General features: G+C 42.2%; 1 protein-coding gene across 1 annotated transcript in view; it reads right to left on the bottom strand.

Annotated features, from left to right (window-relative positions):
- Positions 1–1,497: 1,497 nt before the first annotated feature.
- Positions 1,498–17,689, bottom strand: part of BFSP2 (beaded filament structural protein 2) — a 94,144-nt gene continuing 77,952 nt past the window's right edge. Inside the window, exons 5-6 of the mRNA XM_007937469.2 lie at positions 8,476–8,607; positions 1,498–1,722 (exon numbers count right to left, since the gene is read on the bottom strand). Of these exons, the coding sequence (XP_007935660.1) occupies positions 1,498–1,722; positions 8,476–8,607 (357 nt within the window). The remainder of the gene's footprint in view (positions 1,723–8,475; positions 8,608–17,689) is intronic.

The following is a 17,689-nucleotide window of genomic DNA, read 5'->3' as shown; positions in this document are numbered from 1 at the left end:
AGCCACTCCTCGGAAGGAAGGTTGGGCAATCCTACTTCCGTAGTGATACCGCCTCGGAAACCCAAGGAGGGGTCGCTATGAGTCAGGGCTGACTCCATGGCATATAACAACAACAACACACCAAAATCAAACTCACTGCTGTCAAGTTGGATCCAACTCATAGAGACCCCTCCTTGGGTTTCCCAGGAAGTATCATTATGGAAGTAGATTAGATTGCCCAACCTTCCTTCCAAGGAATGGCCGGTAGGTTTGAACTGCTGAACTTCTGGTTAGCAGTCAAATGCCTTAGGCACTATGCTACCATGCTACCAGAGCTCCTATATATATATATATATATTTGTGGCAGATTCTCTGTTTGGCCAACCCAACTGCCTGCCTCCACTAGAGAGTCTGGAAAAGCCAAATGGTTGCTTTTCCTAGTCTCCCTTGCAGGTAGGTGTGGTCATGTGATCAGAATCTGGTCAATGAGATCTAAAGAAAAATCCTGTGAAGGACTTCTCAAAAAGTTTATCCTTCACTGATGAAAGGAGAGAACTCCTCAGGGAAAAACTTTTGCTAAAGCCTTTTCCCCCCACTTGCCATGAATAAGGATGTGATGTCTGGAGCTGTGGCTGGCATTTGGTAACCATGAGGTGCCAACATGTAGACAAAAAGCCAACATATCAGGGGTGGCATATCAGAAAGATAAAAAGAAAGAGCTAGGCTCCTTCATGAAATCATTGAGCAGCCCTAGACCACTTACTTCTGGGACTCTGAATAAATATGATTTGTGTTGTTGCTACTCAGATTGCATCTCCTGGGAGCTTATCAAAAATGCAGGCTGTCAATTACTCTGTAGACTTTCACCCAAACCACAATAAAATGTTTAAAAAAAAAAAAAAAAAGTAGGCTCTCAGGCCCCACCCCAGCCCTACTGAAGCAGAATCTACATTTTGGAATGAAGCCCAGGAAATTCATATTAATTAATTAATTGCATATTAAAGTTTTAGGAGAACTGGCTTTAATTAGGTGCTATTATGTGCACCTAAAAATGTTCCTAATAGATGCTATGTATGTATGTATAGTATATGTGTGTTTATGACTATGTATATTTGTACTTGAATTGAAAAATCCTGGGCAGACACAGCTAAGTTGTGGGAATGTGTATGTGTGTATGTGAGAAAATTGGGGTGTTTTCTCCTTTTGGCCTTAATTGTGTCTATTAAAACAAACTAACCAGTTGCCACAGAGTTAATTCTAACTCATATTGACCCCACATGTGCAGAATAGAACTGTACTTCACAGGGTTTACACGAAGGCGATCCTTTGGAAGCAGGTCACCAAGGCATTTCTTCCGAGGTGCCTCTAGGTAGGTTCAAACAGCCAACCTGTCCTCTCCTGGCTTAACCTTTTGCTGGCCACCCACGGGCTCTTCATATGCTTCTGTAGAGTTTGAAAAAGTAATTATTTTTAAAACCATGGGTGTGTGTTCCTTTTATAATTAAAGAAGAAAGCACACTACCGGCCCTCCTCCCTGTCCAGCAGGGCATGGTAGGACGCCACATCCTTCTGCAGCTGGCTTGTGTGCGCCAGCAGGTGCTCCTGCTCCTTCCACTGCTGCTCTGCCTCCTCATGGATCTCCCTGAGCTCTGCCTCCAGCCTGCTCACCACGGTGCCCAGGTTCTGGAGCTCCATGTCATGCCAGTGCTTCGCATCATGCAGGGTGTTCTCCAGGCCTCGTTTCTACAAAAGAGCAAACAGGGTCTAAACGGATGGGAGGCAGGACTGGCCCTGACGAGGGAGGTGTGTGGTACGGTGGGAGTGTATGGCATTGCCTTGGTCACTGCCATTTCTCCCAGCCTAGGGACCTGGCCAGTTATGGGTGCTGATGGCTCAATTTTAGGTGGCTCAATGAGGGGAAATAATGAATCCTCCTTAAGAGGCTAGTCTCTTGTTTAGTCTGATTCAGTGATCTTTGTGATGGGAGGGGGGGTGGAGAGGAAAGGAAAGAAGAGAGAGAGGGAGAGAGAATGTAAAACAAAAGCAGTTTGCAGGTGTTTTTTCAAAGAATCCTTGCTCTCTGAGACTGCCTCTGGGCCTTTTTGCCCATAATTTCTTCACCCCTTGGAGGCCCTTTCCGGTTCCACTGCTGAAGTCTCATTCATCATCCAGCTAACCTGCTGTTGCTTCTAGAACTCCTCCCAGAGAACCACAGTTGGAATGAGTATCTCTGGCCTTCATATACTCACACACCCCACGCCACCCCCTTTATATTTTTAGTGTTTTAGTAGCACATCTTTGCTAGTTCCTCTTTCTCTGCTGCCTCTTCATTCACTGGGAGGTTTCCTGCAGCGCCATGCTGAGCCTGCTTCTCACTGGGCCTGACTCGGTCTCTGTAACACTCATGATTTTTTTTTTTTTTTTTTAATTGTGATTTTGGGGAAAATTTACAGAGCAAATTCACTTTCCATACAGTAGTTCACATACACTTTGTCTCATGACATTGACCACAATTTACCACAATGCAACAGCTCCCCTCCTGCTTCCTCCCCATAGTTACCTCTTCCCTGTGTCCATCCCTCCATGCACTCCTGCTCCCTGAGCTGTCTCCCTGTGCATAAGCAGCCCTTCTTTCTCCCATGATCGTTCTCTCCAAGGAGGGTATCTACCTAATGTAAATGTTCAACTCATATGCCTGCCTTTTGTTTGGCTGGAAGCCACAGGTGTGGGTTCAATTCCAGACCTGAAGGGCAGTGAGGGGCCATAATCTCAGGGGTTCCACCAGGCTCTATCAGACCAGCAAACCTTGTGCCCCTCCCTTTTCCCACAAATGATTTTGAACACTCATAACTTTTAGTGGTTGAATCTATGCAGTGACGACTCAGACACAGATCTCTCCTCCAAATGGTGAACTTGCCATGGAACTTCTTACTGGACAGTCCATGGATACCTCAAAGATATCCAAAGTGGAGCCATTGGCTTCCTTCTGAACCTGCTGGCTCCTCCTATTCTGTGCTTCAGCTGGTGAACTTACCTGAGCTAGAAGCTGGGGGAGAAAAGTACCCTTGACCACTGCCCTTCCTTTCCTCCCAAATTCTATCATCACTGTATATTCATCTTTGTATTGCCTAAGGCATTTGACTGCTTACCAGAAGGCTGGCGGTTCAAACCCACCAGCCACTTCTTGGAAGGAAGATTGGGCAGTCTACTTCTGTAGTGATACTGCCTCAGAAACCCAAGGAGGGGTCGCTATGAGTTGGATCTGATTCGATGAACTTCTCACAGTAGATGGGGGTTTTCTTAGGGATGTGTCTCCTCCTCCAGATCATAAGGACCTTGAGAAGGGACCAAGTCTCAACCCCAGTACACAAGACAGGATCTGACACAGAGTAGGTACTTGGTGCACACAGGTCGCACCGAATGACAGCCCTTATGTTATAATTATACTTATTGCCTTGCCTATCTGTCTTCCCACTAGACTGGAAATCTCTTCAGTGTCTTATTTTTAGTTTGTACCTCCCCATATACCATGCCCTGCAAACTGTATGACTGATGCATTTTTTATCTTAAATTTTTTTTTTCTTAAAGTTAAAAAAAAAACCAAAACACTAAACTTTAAAAATTTTCATTTCTGCAAGTAATTTACCATTTTGCAGAAAGTTTTTAAAATAGAGAATATGAAAAAATAATCACTGATATAACAACCATTGTTTGTATCTTAGTTTTTTTTTTTTTTCACCATGCATCTGAGTTTTACACTTTTTGATAGTTGCAATTATGGTACACATATAATTTAGCAGCTGGCTTTTTTTATGTAACACTTAAGAAACAAATACATATCCTAAATTGGAGAGAGTGAAATCTTGATGAAACAAATTTCTTTACTCTGATGCTGAGGAGGAGATTTTTCACACCCTTTGGACCACTGTGGCCAAGGTATACATGTGGAAGATGCTAGGCCATGACATCATCTTGAATCCAGGCTGCTGTTAAGCAAGGGTAAACATATTATTTAAATTGTCTTAAATTTCATAGGATGAGTATTTTCATCAGCTTCCCTTCTCGCTACATTTACAGGACACAAAATGTCATCAGAAGAAAGTAAATCCACATCAAGTATCTGGATTAGGGTTATTATTTGACTGGTAGAATCTGGAAACCACTCTGAGGCAGTGAGGATGCAGAAAAGGCCATGGACTTTGAGAATCATTTGTTCCAACCTCCCTGGGTTTTCTCTCTTTGTTCTCAGGACATTTCTTGGTTTGTGAGTGGTTGTTGATGTTAGATCCATGTAATACCTGTGATTTGGAAAGACTTCCCAGAATCCTGGTTGGTCTGACCATCTACAGTTTTTGCTCCAGTTTTAAGTGGCCTTTCCTTGAGGCTTGGAGTTTTCATTGGATGACTTAGGACCCACTGCCCAAGAGGGTTTCATGGGAACCCCTATCAGAGGTCTTAATCTCCTTTTTCCTATCTTTAGAGTCCAAGTCCAGCTTCCCTACCTAAGTCCCTGATATTTTGGCTGAAAGAGGGGACGTCTGGTTTTCATGGAGATGCTTGAGCTTGAGTGACTATGGTCAGGCCACCACTGCAGGTCTCCTAGTGCTGGCCCTTTTAAAGACATGGATAGGACCTGCAAGGTAAGTGAGATCACAGAGGCACTCTTATTCCCCAGATCTCTAGAGATTTGAAGGGACTTCTGCAGTTTAGTAAATCACATAGTGTGGGTTTTCTAACCATAAGTCTTTGTAAACTCCATGGTAGAATTTGCTGTGAGCAACTGAGTAGCTCCTGATTGTTAAAGTTATGTACCTGTGGTATTTCTATTGGGAGCGGCACAAAATAATTTTCTGGGAAGTTCTCTCTGTATAGAATTCTAATGTTGGGATTGATTAGTTTGGTCACTCTGCCAGGCTCAAAAGGAGCCCTCCTAGGGGCAGAAGGAGTCTCTCTGACTGCTGGCTGAGAAAGATGTTCTGCTGAGAGAAATGTGCTCCTGAGAGATGTGAGAGAGACACATACTTGCTGAGAGAGAGATGTGAGAGACATACACTGCTGAGAGAGATACTGAGAGACATGTACTGCTGGGAGAGAGACTGAGAGAGACTGTCAGCTGAGAGACAGCAGGATGAGAGAGACTGAATGTGTTCCTGAACTTGAATTGTAGCCTGTTGCTTCCCTAATAAACCCATAATCTGTGAGTTCTGTGTGGCCACTGCAGTGAATTATCAAACCCACCAGAGAGGTGGTGGGTGCTGTGGGAGGAATGGTTGGTGTCAGGGTTGGTGAAAGGGCTGGAGGGAGGCAGCACGTGTGGCCTGGCAGGAATAGGCCTTGGGCTACTGATTGTGATTCTGTCTTCCTCTTGTGGGATTAGAGGAGGTCAGAAGATGCAGCCTCCTTGCCCCTTTAGCAACTTCCTTGAATTGGTAAACCTTCCAGAAAGTAAAATAGTGACCTTCTGTGATTTCTGGCCTCAAATGACATTCCTGATTTGAGTTGACTGAATACAGAATTCAGTAGGCCTCAAACATCATTATTTGTGCTGGCTGCCAATACAAATGGTGTCTTGTTGGCAAAGGGGGCTGAAAGTCTTGGCAGCTCAGCTACCTGGGGCTTATATAAGCTGTGGGGGTCTGTGTGTGCACAGGTTGCTCTGACTGAGGAGACAAGAATGGATGGATAAACTCTGCCAGGTTTGAAAGCTGTAGGAGGGTTTGCTACATATTCTGGCTCATTCTCAGCTCTTGGACTTGGCTGCCAGGCCCAGTGACCAGAGAAGCCCATCCTGGGCCCCAAGCACCACTATAATGTCACTATTCCTAAGTCTTCTGAAAGGGGTGTAAATTTTTGTTATGTCTATTCCAGCAGGACCATTATTCCTGGAATTTAAGTGAGGTGACCAGGTGGCTAATGATGCCAACTTGAGGTTACTATCCTAGCGGTCATAAAAATTTTATAATGGTAGTTATATATAGATATAATAAGTATATAGAGATAATTTTAGATAATATGATTTATATATTATCTATTTATATATATAGATACATAGATAAATATATAATTAAAGATTATAATACTTAAAACTCACTGCTGTTGAGTTGGATCCAACTCATAGCAACCACTCCTTGGGTTTCTGAAGCGGATCACTACAGAAGTAGATTGCCCAACTCTCCTTCTGAGGAGTGGCTGGTGGTTTTAAACTGCCAGCCTTCTGGTTAGCAGTCAAATCCCTTAGGCACTATGCCACCAGAGCTCCTAAAGATTATAATAGATACTGTTTATTGAATGCTCAATCTGTGTCAGTCTCTGTGCCAAGGGCTTGACATGCATAATTTATTAATTACTCCAATGACTTTATGAGGCAAATTCTCTTATGATCGTGTGGTAGATCACATTTCCATAGGCAACTACAACAATTACCTCTGCCCTACATGCTCTTCCTCAATGTGGTCTTACCCTTGCCCCATCAAGACTGAAAAAAACAAACTCACTACCATAGAGTCCATTCTGACTCATAGTGACCTCCATTGGGTTTCCAAGGCTGTAAATCTTTACAGAAGCAGACTGCTTCAATGTTCTTCTGCAGAGCAGCTGGTGGGTTCAAACTACCAACCTTTTGGTTAGCAGTCAAATGCCTTAACCACTATACCACTAGAGCTCCTTGCTCCACTAAGAGGTGGAGTTTATTTGTCTTCTGTTGATATAGCTCTGGTGATGTAGTGCCTAAGGCATTTGACTGTGGCTCAAACCCACCAGCCACTCCTTGAAAGGAAGATGGGGCAACCTACTTCTGTAGTGATACCACCTTGGAAACCCAAAGAGGGGTTGCTATGAGTCAGATCTGTCTTGATGGCAATGAGTTCGGTTCAGTTCATTGACGTAGAGCTGGTCCTATGACAGCTTTGAACAACAGAATGTGGTATAAGTAAAGCTCAGGAACTTTTCAGCCCAGGTTTTAAGAAGTCTGGTAGCTTTTTGTGCTCATGGTTTGAGGGAAGCCAGACACTATGTAAGAAACACAATTACTGTAAGACCATCACACTGCAAGGAAGCCCAAGCAAGCTAAATGGAGAAGACACATGGAGAGAGAGGGAGACAGAGAGAGAGAGAGAGAGAGAGAGAGAGATGCAGAGCTGAAGCACCAGACGAGTGAGTTGAAGAAGCCATCGTTGCACATTCCAGCCCCTGCAGAGGTATGCCTGCTGAGCCCTACCCAAATTGTAGAATAAGTGAAGGAAGGGGACTTAGGGATGATGGGATGATGTTGACAACAGAGAGTGAAAAAGTTGTTTTGGAGGGGAACTATCTAGAATGAACACCTGAGCCAACTTCATGGAAGGGCATGGGCTCTAGTGGGAGGTGGGACTGGTAGTTTGGTCATGGAGCTTATTTAGGCAGCAGAATTGAGAAGAAGATATATGAGGAGTGGTGGAAGAGAGGGGGCAACAGTTGTGATATCTGAGTAACCCTGAGACTTGAAGATGATAAATAAGGATAGTGTGGTCCCAAGAAAGGAGCGCTAGTGGCTCAGTGCCTAAGGCATTTGGCTGCAAACCAGAAGGCTGGCAGTTCAAATACACCAGCCACTCCACAGAAGGAAGACGGGGCAATTTACTTCTATAAAGATTTACCACCTTGGAAATCCAATGAGGGCCGCTATGAGTCAGAACTTGATGGCAGTGGGTTTAGGTTTGATGACCTCAGTGAACTCCAGACAGTTTCTGGGGCACAAAGATTAAATGGACCAACTTCTTCACACCTTCCTGCTTGGCATGAAATGTTGTGTAACTCCACTCTAAGCTTGTGCTTAGAGTTCTCAGGAAAAGATGAAGCAAGGAAAGCAGGGTAGGGCAGGGGAAGGAGCAAAGCAAGGATGTGGTCTCAGCTGGAGTATGACATCTGCCTGATCCCATGAAAGCTCTGCAGTGTGAATTATACCATAGAATTGGTTCTACTTTGAGGCAAAGTGGAAAACACTTGGTGGTGCAGTGGTTAAAGCATTTGGCTGCTAACCGAAAGGTTGGCAGTTTGAACCCACCAGCCGTTCCACAGGAAAGAGATGAGGCAGTCTGCTTCCATAAAGACTGACAACCTTAGAAAACCTATTGGGTGGTTCTACTATGTCCTATAGGGTTGCTATGAGACATGACAGTAATGGGTTTGATTTTGGGTCAATCAATCATTGGCTGAGGACTGGAGGTGGGGCCTAACTTCCTGGGCAAGTGACTTCTGTTTGGCTGAGGGCAATTCTCTGGAGAAGAGTGCCAGCTGTGGGCCTTTAGAAGCCAACATTCATAGTAACCTGATAAAATGTCTACTACACTTTCTGTGCTTCAGTATCAGATGATCTTTGGGAGTCAGAGGACATTTTAAGCCTCAAAACTCATGAAAAAACTGAGGCACCTTGCAAACAATGACCCATAAGACTAGAATCCAACAGCTGAGAGTTAAAATTGACACTAGAAATGCCAGGACTCTTCCTGGCTCACTTACCAGGGCCTGTAAGGATTCCGTCTCTGCCTGGAGGCTCTGGACTTGGCACGAAATGTTGTGTAACTCCACTCTGAGGGCAGTGGCCAGCTTCTCTTCCTGAGTCTGGGCCACGCGGGCCACCCCTGCCTGTTGCTGTGGAGAGTCTGAATCAGTATAACCAGGTATGACTCAAGAGCTTAAAGCCTGACCTTCCCCCTCACCCTTTCTAACCATCACTCCACTGCCTCTGACTCAGGGGACACCTATCTGTCAGATTGTAAATCCCTTTTCCTACAGGCCCCCCTCACCAATGTGTATACAACATTTATTTACTTTGAACATATAATGCATGCAAATGGAATAATATTCAAAGAATTTCCTAAAGGATATGTAATGGAAAGTTTCCTTTCTTCCCTGTGCCGTAATTAGCCACTTCTCCTGTTTCCTTCTGATGCCTACTTCCAGAAATATTTAATACATTTACAGATAAATATATCTAATTATTCCTCCCTTGCTATGATCACTTAATTCATCTTAGAAATGTTCATATACTACATCAGTATATAAACACCTTTGCATTCTTTTTAACAGTTGCATAGTATTGCTTTGACTGGTGGTACTGAATTTACTTAGAAGTCCCCTGCTGATGGACTTCTAGATTGTCTCGCTGCCTCTCCCTGTATTACAGTAGTAATGCAAAGAATAATCTGGTGTGTCCCTCATTTTCCATGCAAGGAAATGTTTCTTTGGGGTGAATTCCTGGAGTGGAACTGCTGAGTCAGATTTTGCATTTGTCATTTTGATGAACAGTGGCCAAATGGTCCTTCAGAGAACTTGTTGTTGTTATGTGCCGTGGAGTCGGACCCGACTCATAGCGACCCCTCCTTGGGTTTCTGAGGCAGTATCGCTATGGAAGCAGATTGCCCCATCTTCCTTCCGAGGAGTGGCTGGTGGGTTTGAACTGCCAGCCTTCTGGTTAGCAGTCAAGTGCCTTAGGCACTATGCTACCAGAGCTCCTTCAGAGAACTTATAACACTGTAAGAAAGTACCAATTGCTCCACATCTTCTTCAAACAAGGAGTTATCAAATTTGTTCATCTCTGCTGATCTGATCATCCCTCACTTCTTTGTAAAAGCCAGTCTGGGCACAATTACAAATATAAGGAGAAAGTCTGTGATTTGAACCTTTTCTCCAGAGCAAGATGCACAGATTCTGATTCCTCCATATAACGTGCAAGGAAAGCAGGTCATTGTCCCGCCCTCTCTTTGCTGGGGAGGGGGAAAAAGGTGAACTCATGATCATTTTCTTCAATGCAGTCTGATGGGAGCCTCCTGGCCAGTGGCCTAAGAGAAAAAACTGCTCCCTCTCCTAAGTTACTGGCTTTCTGGAATTACCATCTTTATCTTATACTGAATACTTCATTATGTAGAATTATACAAAAATAGTCTAATCTAAAGAACTGGGTAAGAAACCTCAAGTCAAGATGTTCATATCTAATAGTAGTTCTTCCAACCCTTGGTGCTTAAAGATTGTGAAAAACAAAACAAAACAAAAGGTAATTGTTGACTTGATTCCGAGTCATGGTGACTGTGCTCCATAGGGTTTTCAATGGCCGATGGTTGGAAGGAAATTGCCAGACCTCTCTTCTGAGATGCCTCCAGGTGGACTTGAACCTCTAACCTTTTAGTTAGCAGCCAGGGTTCATTAATTGTTTGCACCACCCAGGGACCCCAGAAGCTGTGACAAAATGACCTTAACAGAATCTATGGGCTCTAACTAATTGGCCAGAGACATGGGCCCCTATTCACCCTCTCAGAGTCTGGGTCCTACCCATAAAATGCAGATGACAGAAGTGGAAAATGATAATCATATGATGACTGCTTTCAGGGTCACTGTGAAGCTCCCATCAGATTATGCATGTGACAGCACTTAGAACCTTACTGCATGCAACATTAGCTGTATGTTATTTTCTACATATAAAAAGTAATAGCCAACAGATGAGTTTGTAAAAGCCATTATGAATTGAAAACTAATAATAACTAATGCTTATTAAGCACTTACTCTGTGCCAAAATTGTGCTAACAGCTTTATGTTCATTATCTCATTTAATCTTCACTACCCTATAAGGCAAGTGTCATTATTGTCATCGTTTTACATGAGACAGCCAAGGAGTAGAGAGATTGAGTTTGTGCTCAAGGCCATATAGCCAGTGAGGGGCAGAACTTGGATTCAAGCCAAGGAAGCAGACCCCAGAGCTGTGCTCTTAACCAGTATTCAATGCTGTCACCTCCACCAATCCATCAACTTAAGGCCCTTGAAAATGGAATTGTTTTCCCCAAAGTTAATGTGGCTCACTCTGTGATAGCCTCATTATCTTCCCAGTCTACTTTGTGATCAATAGTCCAGATTTTCTTCTTTTCTCTTTGGGGCTGGGGCCCTAGCCATATGGGCTGTGTGGGTGGGTGGGAGAAGAGGGGGGTTCCTGGAAGACAAATGGAGTCAGGCAATCTAGCTCTACAGAGTGGCCAGGAGCAAAGGTGAGCTGGGGCCTTCTCCTAATGGCTCACAGGAGCTGATAAATTTTCAGGAATTTTGTGAGCAGGTTAAACACAGAGAGATCTACTGTGTTAAACCCAGTCATCATTAAAAATAAAATGATGTAAACTTACAATTCAATAAGTTACATGTAAAAACAATGGTAATAAATTCCAAAACTCATCACTTCCTTATTATTTCACTACATTCTACCATTATTTATGCAAATGATTCCTAAGGCATTTGACTGCTAACCAGAGGCTGGTGGTTCAACACCCCCAGCCACTCCTCGAAAGGAAGATTGGGCAATCTATTTCCTCAGAGATACTGTCTTGGAAACCCAAGGAGGGGTCGCTATGAGTTGGAATCTACTCGATGGCAGTGAGTTTGTTTTTTTGGTTTGTAACCAAAAGATTGGGAATTTAAGTCCACCCAGAGGCATGTTGTAAGAATGTCCTGGTGATCTATTTTACAAAAAAATTACTCACTGGAACCCTATGGGACACAATTCTACTCTGATACACACCACGTGGTGGAGGAGGGTCATTCTCTATGCTATCGAGTTTATTTACGTCTATGGTATCTGTGCAGTAGAAACAAGATATAATGGTGTATTACTGCACATCTCTTCCCAACTCCAAGAACTTATGGCAAGTTGGTAGCTTGAAATTAACCATGGTAAGAGTACTTATACTACACAAATCAGCAAACACTGTACATCAGGGCTTGATTTATTGTTTCTTTGTTTGTCTAGACTTAAGAAAGGGATGGAGAGAATGTTAATAATGCAGATTAAATGTAAAAATGTGTCATATTCATAGCTGTTATCTTGTGAATAGCACAAAAAATGAAGAGAATATTCTTCTAGTATTTGAAAACTATCATCTGATTCAGGAAAGAAGTCACTCACATCACTGATGAATGCAACAATGGGCTCAAGCATAGCAACGATTGTGATGCTAGCACAGGTCTGGGCAATGTTTCATTCTGTTGTACATAGTGTCACTATGAGTCGGAACTGACTTGATGCCACTTAACAACAACAATGAGGTGGGCAACTTCTTTGCTCTATTGTTGTTGCTATGTGCCATCGAGTTGGACCCAACTCATAGTGACCTCTCCTTGGGTTTCTGAGGCAGTATCACTACGGAAGTAGATTGTCCAACCTTCCTTCCGAGGAGTGGCTGGTGGGTTTGAACCGCCAGCCTTCTGGTTAGCAGTCAAGTGCCTTAGGCACTATGCTACCAGAGCTCCTCATTAGGTATTAGTAATCACATTTATGTATATATATGATGCACACATATAAATATACATATACATATATATATATATATATATATATATAGTCTTATTTTGTATCATTATTATTGATGTTATTGTTGGGTATTTTTAAGTCAATTCCTACCACACCAAAAAATACCAAACCAAACTCACTGCCATTGAGTAGATTCTGGCTCATAGCAGCCCCTATTGGGTTTCCAAGATGGTATATCTTTGTAGAAGCTGATTGCCCTATTTCCCTTCCACAAAGTGGCTGGTAGGTTTGAACTGCCAATCTTCTGGTTAGCAGGCAAATGTCTTAGGCACTGTACCACCAGAGCTCCTTATTCCTACTCATAGCAACCCAATATGACAGAGTAGAACTGCCCCATACAGTTTTTGGGGCTGTAATATTTATGGTCTTTTCTGCTTCAGAGCCTCTGGGTGGGTTTGAACCTATAACATTTTGGTTAGTGGCCAAGTGTTTAACCATTGCACCAGCAGATTACAAAAACTGATAGCAGATTTTGCAAGAAATAACAAGTCACACTGAAGTTTTAGGTGTAAATGAAAAAGCAATGTGTTTTAGCTTTAAAAATAATGTTATTTCTAGAAGTTTATAGAACATCAATAAAAATTTTAATGTCTTTTAAAAATTAAAATTAATTTTAAAATTAATTAATTTTAATTTTAAGTGGTGTTGTGAATTTTACTGGCACATATGCATATATTTCCCCCCAGAGGGCTAGTTGTAAAGCATTTTTACCAGTACAGGATGGGTAAGAGCCAGGGGATGTGTGGAAGCAAAGTCCCATGGAGAGCAAATGTCAAAGCCCTGGTTGATGGGTCTGATTTAAAGCTACTGGCTAAGACTGTAGCCACAGTCCCCTATGTGATTTGTCCCCCCTCTCAGCCCAGACTGTGAGTGGCTTGTATCCAATGGTATGTACTGGTCTCTGTTGTTGTTGTTGTTAAGTGCCATCAAGTTGAACCTGACTCATAGCAACCCCTCCTTGGGTTTCCGAGGCAGTATCACTATGGAAGTAGATTGTCCAACCTTCCTTCTGAGGAGTGGCTGGTGGGTTTGAACCTCCAGCCTTCTGGTTAGCAGTCAAATGATTTAGACTCTATGCCACCAGAGCTCCCTTACTGTTGTTGTTGTTATGTGCTGTCGAGTTGGACCCAACTCATGGTGACCCCTCCTTGAGTTTCTGAGGCAGTATCACTATGGAAGTAGATTGCCTAACCTTCCTTCCGAGGAGTGGCTGGTGCAGAGGGATGAAACCCCAGGTCTTGGTTTCATTAGTGAGATGCTGTACCCAAGTGATTCCCAAATATCCTGTACCATCAAAATGGTTTTTCATGTATCTGAGTATTAATTCATATTATGTTCATTCAAGTTAATGTCCTGTGATGGTTATGTTTGTATGTCAACTTGGCTAGGTGAGTGGCTGGGCAGCTGGATGTAGTATTCCCCATGATGAGACTGATAATCAACTCCATGGTGGAATCTACTGGGAGCAGATGAGTAGCTGCCTTTGGGTATGTGGTGTGTTTCCTGTATATAAGGAGAAGCCTTGGGAATGGTCTCTAGCCTATGGCATGCTTGGACTCTCATGTAGCTGTGTCATTGCTCAGCAGCCTGCTATGCTCTGCTGACCTTGGGACTTACAATGGACTTAAGCTAATGGCCTGCCGTGTGGTCTGGTAATACCAGGACTGTGCCTTTTTACTTGTCAACCTTGGGGCTTCCAGCCTCAGCAGCCAGCAGCTGTCTGAGTGAAGAAACTCCTCTAGCTCCAGTGGGCCGGGAGCAGGAGGCAGAGCTGGACCCCAAGGTTGAGAGGCTTTTACCCAGCCCCTAGAGCCAGGCACTTTGAACTTGGACTTAAAGCTTCCAAATTGTAAGAATAACTCCTGTTTGTTAAGGTCATCCCATTTGTAGTATATTCTTGTCAGAGTGGTACTAGGTAACCTTTTTTATGCAAATAAATGTTTTTAAAATGGAAACTGTAGATCAGTTCTCAATTTTAATGTGCATCACCAACATTGGGGTTCTTGTTAAAATGCAGATTCTCATTCAGAAGATAATGTATAGGACCCAAGAATCTGCATTTCCAACTTCCAAATAAGGCCTAGGCTGCTGGTCTATGGAAGAAGCAAAGTTCTAAATTACTAAGGAAACTGGAAAACCAGTATCACTAGCAATCAATAGAAAATAACTGAAAAATTAACAAACTTAAAATAAATCAATGTTATTAAATTCTTGCAACAGTTGTCTGCCAAACTGCTGAGTTCTGAGGCCTGCTTTTGCTTTGTTACAAGGTAAGATTAACAAGTCTAAGAAAGGTGTTAAAGACCTATCAGCACCAAAGGGAGATTTTCTTCTTGTTTAATCAAGATTGAAAGAGAAAAGAAAATAATTTGATCACAATGAGTTTCAATATCATTTCCCATACCTCCTAAAACCATTTTACCACAAGTGATACATGTCATTTATTTTGGGATAATTGCTTTAACCCACCTGAAAGTATTATATTATATACATTACATATATACATTACAAAGTATTCTTCTCCAAAGGCTTCTTAGAGTTATGTTCTCTAGTTATTATAATAATTCTTCTTCTGATTACAATTCAACTTGATTTCTCCAGCTTTCTCTTCACAGACAAGCCTTGTATGTGTGGTGATGTGATGTTAAGTGCATGTGATGATAAGTCCTGAGGGTAGGAAGGTAAGGCTGTGTTTTGTTGTTCAGTGTGGTTGCCAGGGTATGTAATGAGATTCAAATATGTTGGTCCCCAGGCATTCAAACCAGCTTGAAATCTTGGCTCCATTGTGCAAGAGCTGAGCTGTTCCAAGTCTGTACTCCATCTGTATTTCTGAGGCAGTAGAGCTTATTGACATTTTGAAATATGGTAAAGATTTTCAAATTTTGAAAAAAATTATATTAAATGTGCGTGCTATTTTGTGTGCACTTACTGATGAAGATCAAAGACTGTCGCCTTCAGGATGGATTATACTTCTACATAAAGAAAACAAAAATCTTCACAACTGGATCAATAAGTAACATCATGATAAACAGAGAAAAGACTGAAGTTGTCAAGGATTTCATCTTAGTTGGATCCACAATCAATGCTTATGGAAGCAGCAGTCAAGAAACCAAATACCATATTGCACTGGGCAAATCTGCTACAAAAGACTCCTTTAAAGTGTCAAAAAGCAAAGATGTCATTTAGAAGATTAAGGTATGCCTAACCCAAGCTATTGTATTTTCAATTGCCTCCTGCATGTGAAAGCTGGACATTAAATAAGGAAGATCAAAGAACTGTTGCATTTGAATTATGCATTTGGTACATTTGAATTGTGGTGTCGGTGAAGAATGTTGACTATATCATAGACTGCCAGAAGAACAAACAAATCTGTCTTGGAAGAAATACAGCCAGAATGCTCCTTAAAAGTGAAGTTTGGGAGACTTTGTCTAATGTACTTTGGACATATTATCAGGTAGGACCAGGCCTTGGAGAAGGATACCATGCTTGGTAAAGTAGAGGGTCAGTGAAAAAGGGGAAGACCCTCAACTAAATGGATTGACACAGTGGTTGCAACAATGGGTTCAAGCACAGCAATGATTGTGAGGCTGGCACAGGACCTGGAGTATTTCGTTCTGTTGTACACAGATTTTCGATGAGTTAGAACCAACTCAACGACACCTAACAACACCAAATTTTGCATCTGAAGGATGGATACGAGAGAAGAAAAGTAGCATGATTTTATATAGGTCAGAATTAAGTATTTGAGAGTTTGACTATTGGAAATATAAATGGGGGAAAATTAAAGGGAAAAAGAGATATCTTCAAACCCAACCCACTTTGTTAACAAGCACTGCCATTCCTAAAAGCACCTTTGGCTGATGACCTGAAGTCAGAAGAAATGCCACTTTGTAGTGTGAGAGGAAAGAAAGTTTAGGGGGAGGCAGAGGGTAGAGAGCAACCGTGTTCCTATTACCTGAGAAAGAGTAAGTGTACTTTCTGCAGAACATGTACCAGGATGAGTACTCAGGGGTTGTAATGTGTATTCTGCCTTTCTCTGAGCCATTGCTGTTGAGCAAGTCACTTGAGCTCTCTAGTTTTTGCAACTAGTGAATAATAGGTTTGTAAAAGCTTTATTCAGCTTCAGAGTTTAGCTAACCACCTTGGCTCATAAGCACTTTCCTGTTCCCAGCATCACACTAACCTCATTATGTTCACTATAATGGAAAAAGGGAAAGCAAAGACCCTTTAGGACAAGAAAGGGCATTCAACAGTTCCCATTCTTGTATGCTAGAGCAATCTTAACTTTTGGTACAGAATCTCTGTTTGGAAAGATTTGTTCAGAAGCCTCCTTTGTACAAAGGTCTTCCCAACCTCACATTCCACAAGATGTCACTTTCTTATTCTTAAAGAAAATGAATCAAGTGGTGCAGGCTCCCCTGGAGTGAATTCTGCATTCTGCAGCTGGGTTTGGCAGCTAACACTTGTGTTAGTATTTCCACATCTCCCCCTTTTTCTTTTTTCTTTTTTTCTTTCTTTTCAATTCTTGCCTCTATCTACCTGTTTTTTTCCCTTGTCTTTTCTTTTTCTTCCTTTTCCTTTTCTTTTCTTTCTATCCCTCTCTCACCTAGTTTTATTTCTTGTCTTTTCTTCCTCCCCCCTTTTTTTTTCTTTCTATATTTCCCTAGCAGTTGGGAGCTAGAGACCCTACCCAACCACACATATCACACCTGCTGGGCAAATGCCATAACCCATTCCAGCACTACTGGATCAACAACAGATGATGCTCAACACATGCACAGCCTGCCCTCAGCTGCTCTGCATGATCAGCAATCAGTCACACCCATACTCCCACCTACTACCATATCCACCTGGAGATAGGTGGTGAGTGTTCCAGTACTGCCAAACTAGTGACTGGAGTAACACTCCCAACTTGTTGCCTGGATATATTAAAACAAAAACAAAAGAATCAGGGTGAAGCAAACCAACATACAATCAACAAATTAATACAACACTACAATGTTTCGGAGACAATAGAGAACTTCAAATCACACAAAAAACATGACATGATGGCTCAAAAAAGTGACCAAAATACAGGGCTAGAAAATCTTCCAGAGAAAGAAATGTTATTAGATCTACCTGATAAGGAATTCAAGAGAATTATATTTAGATACCTTGAATGGTATGAGAGACTTTGAGGAAACCATAGGAAAAAAAATCAAGGAAAATAGACAAAACTCTAGAAGAATGGAAAATTAGAAACCATACAGAAACAGCAAATGGAAATTCAGAAGACTAATACTAAAATTTCAGAAATAGGTAATGATTGGAAGGCTAAAGAAGTAGAATTGAATCAATGGAAGATAGAATTAGTGAGATTGAAGAGGAATCTTTTAATACTAATCT

This window comes from Orycteropus afer, unplaced genomic scaffold (genome assembly GCF_000298275.1).
Source record: "Orycteropus afer afer isolate SDZICR_OR568_19922 unplaced genomic scaffold, OryAfe1.0 scaffold00003, whole genome shotgun sequence".
Taxonomy (NCBI): Eukaryota; Metazoa; Chordata; class Mammalia; order Tubulidentata; family Orycteropodidae; genus Orycteropus; species Orycteropus afer.
The sequence above is the reverse complement of the archived record's forward strand: the minus strand, read 5'-3'. Positions and strand labels throughout refer to the sequence as shown.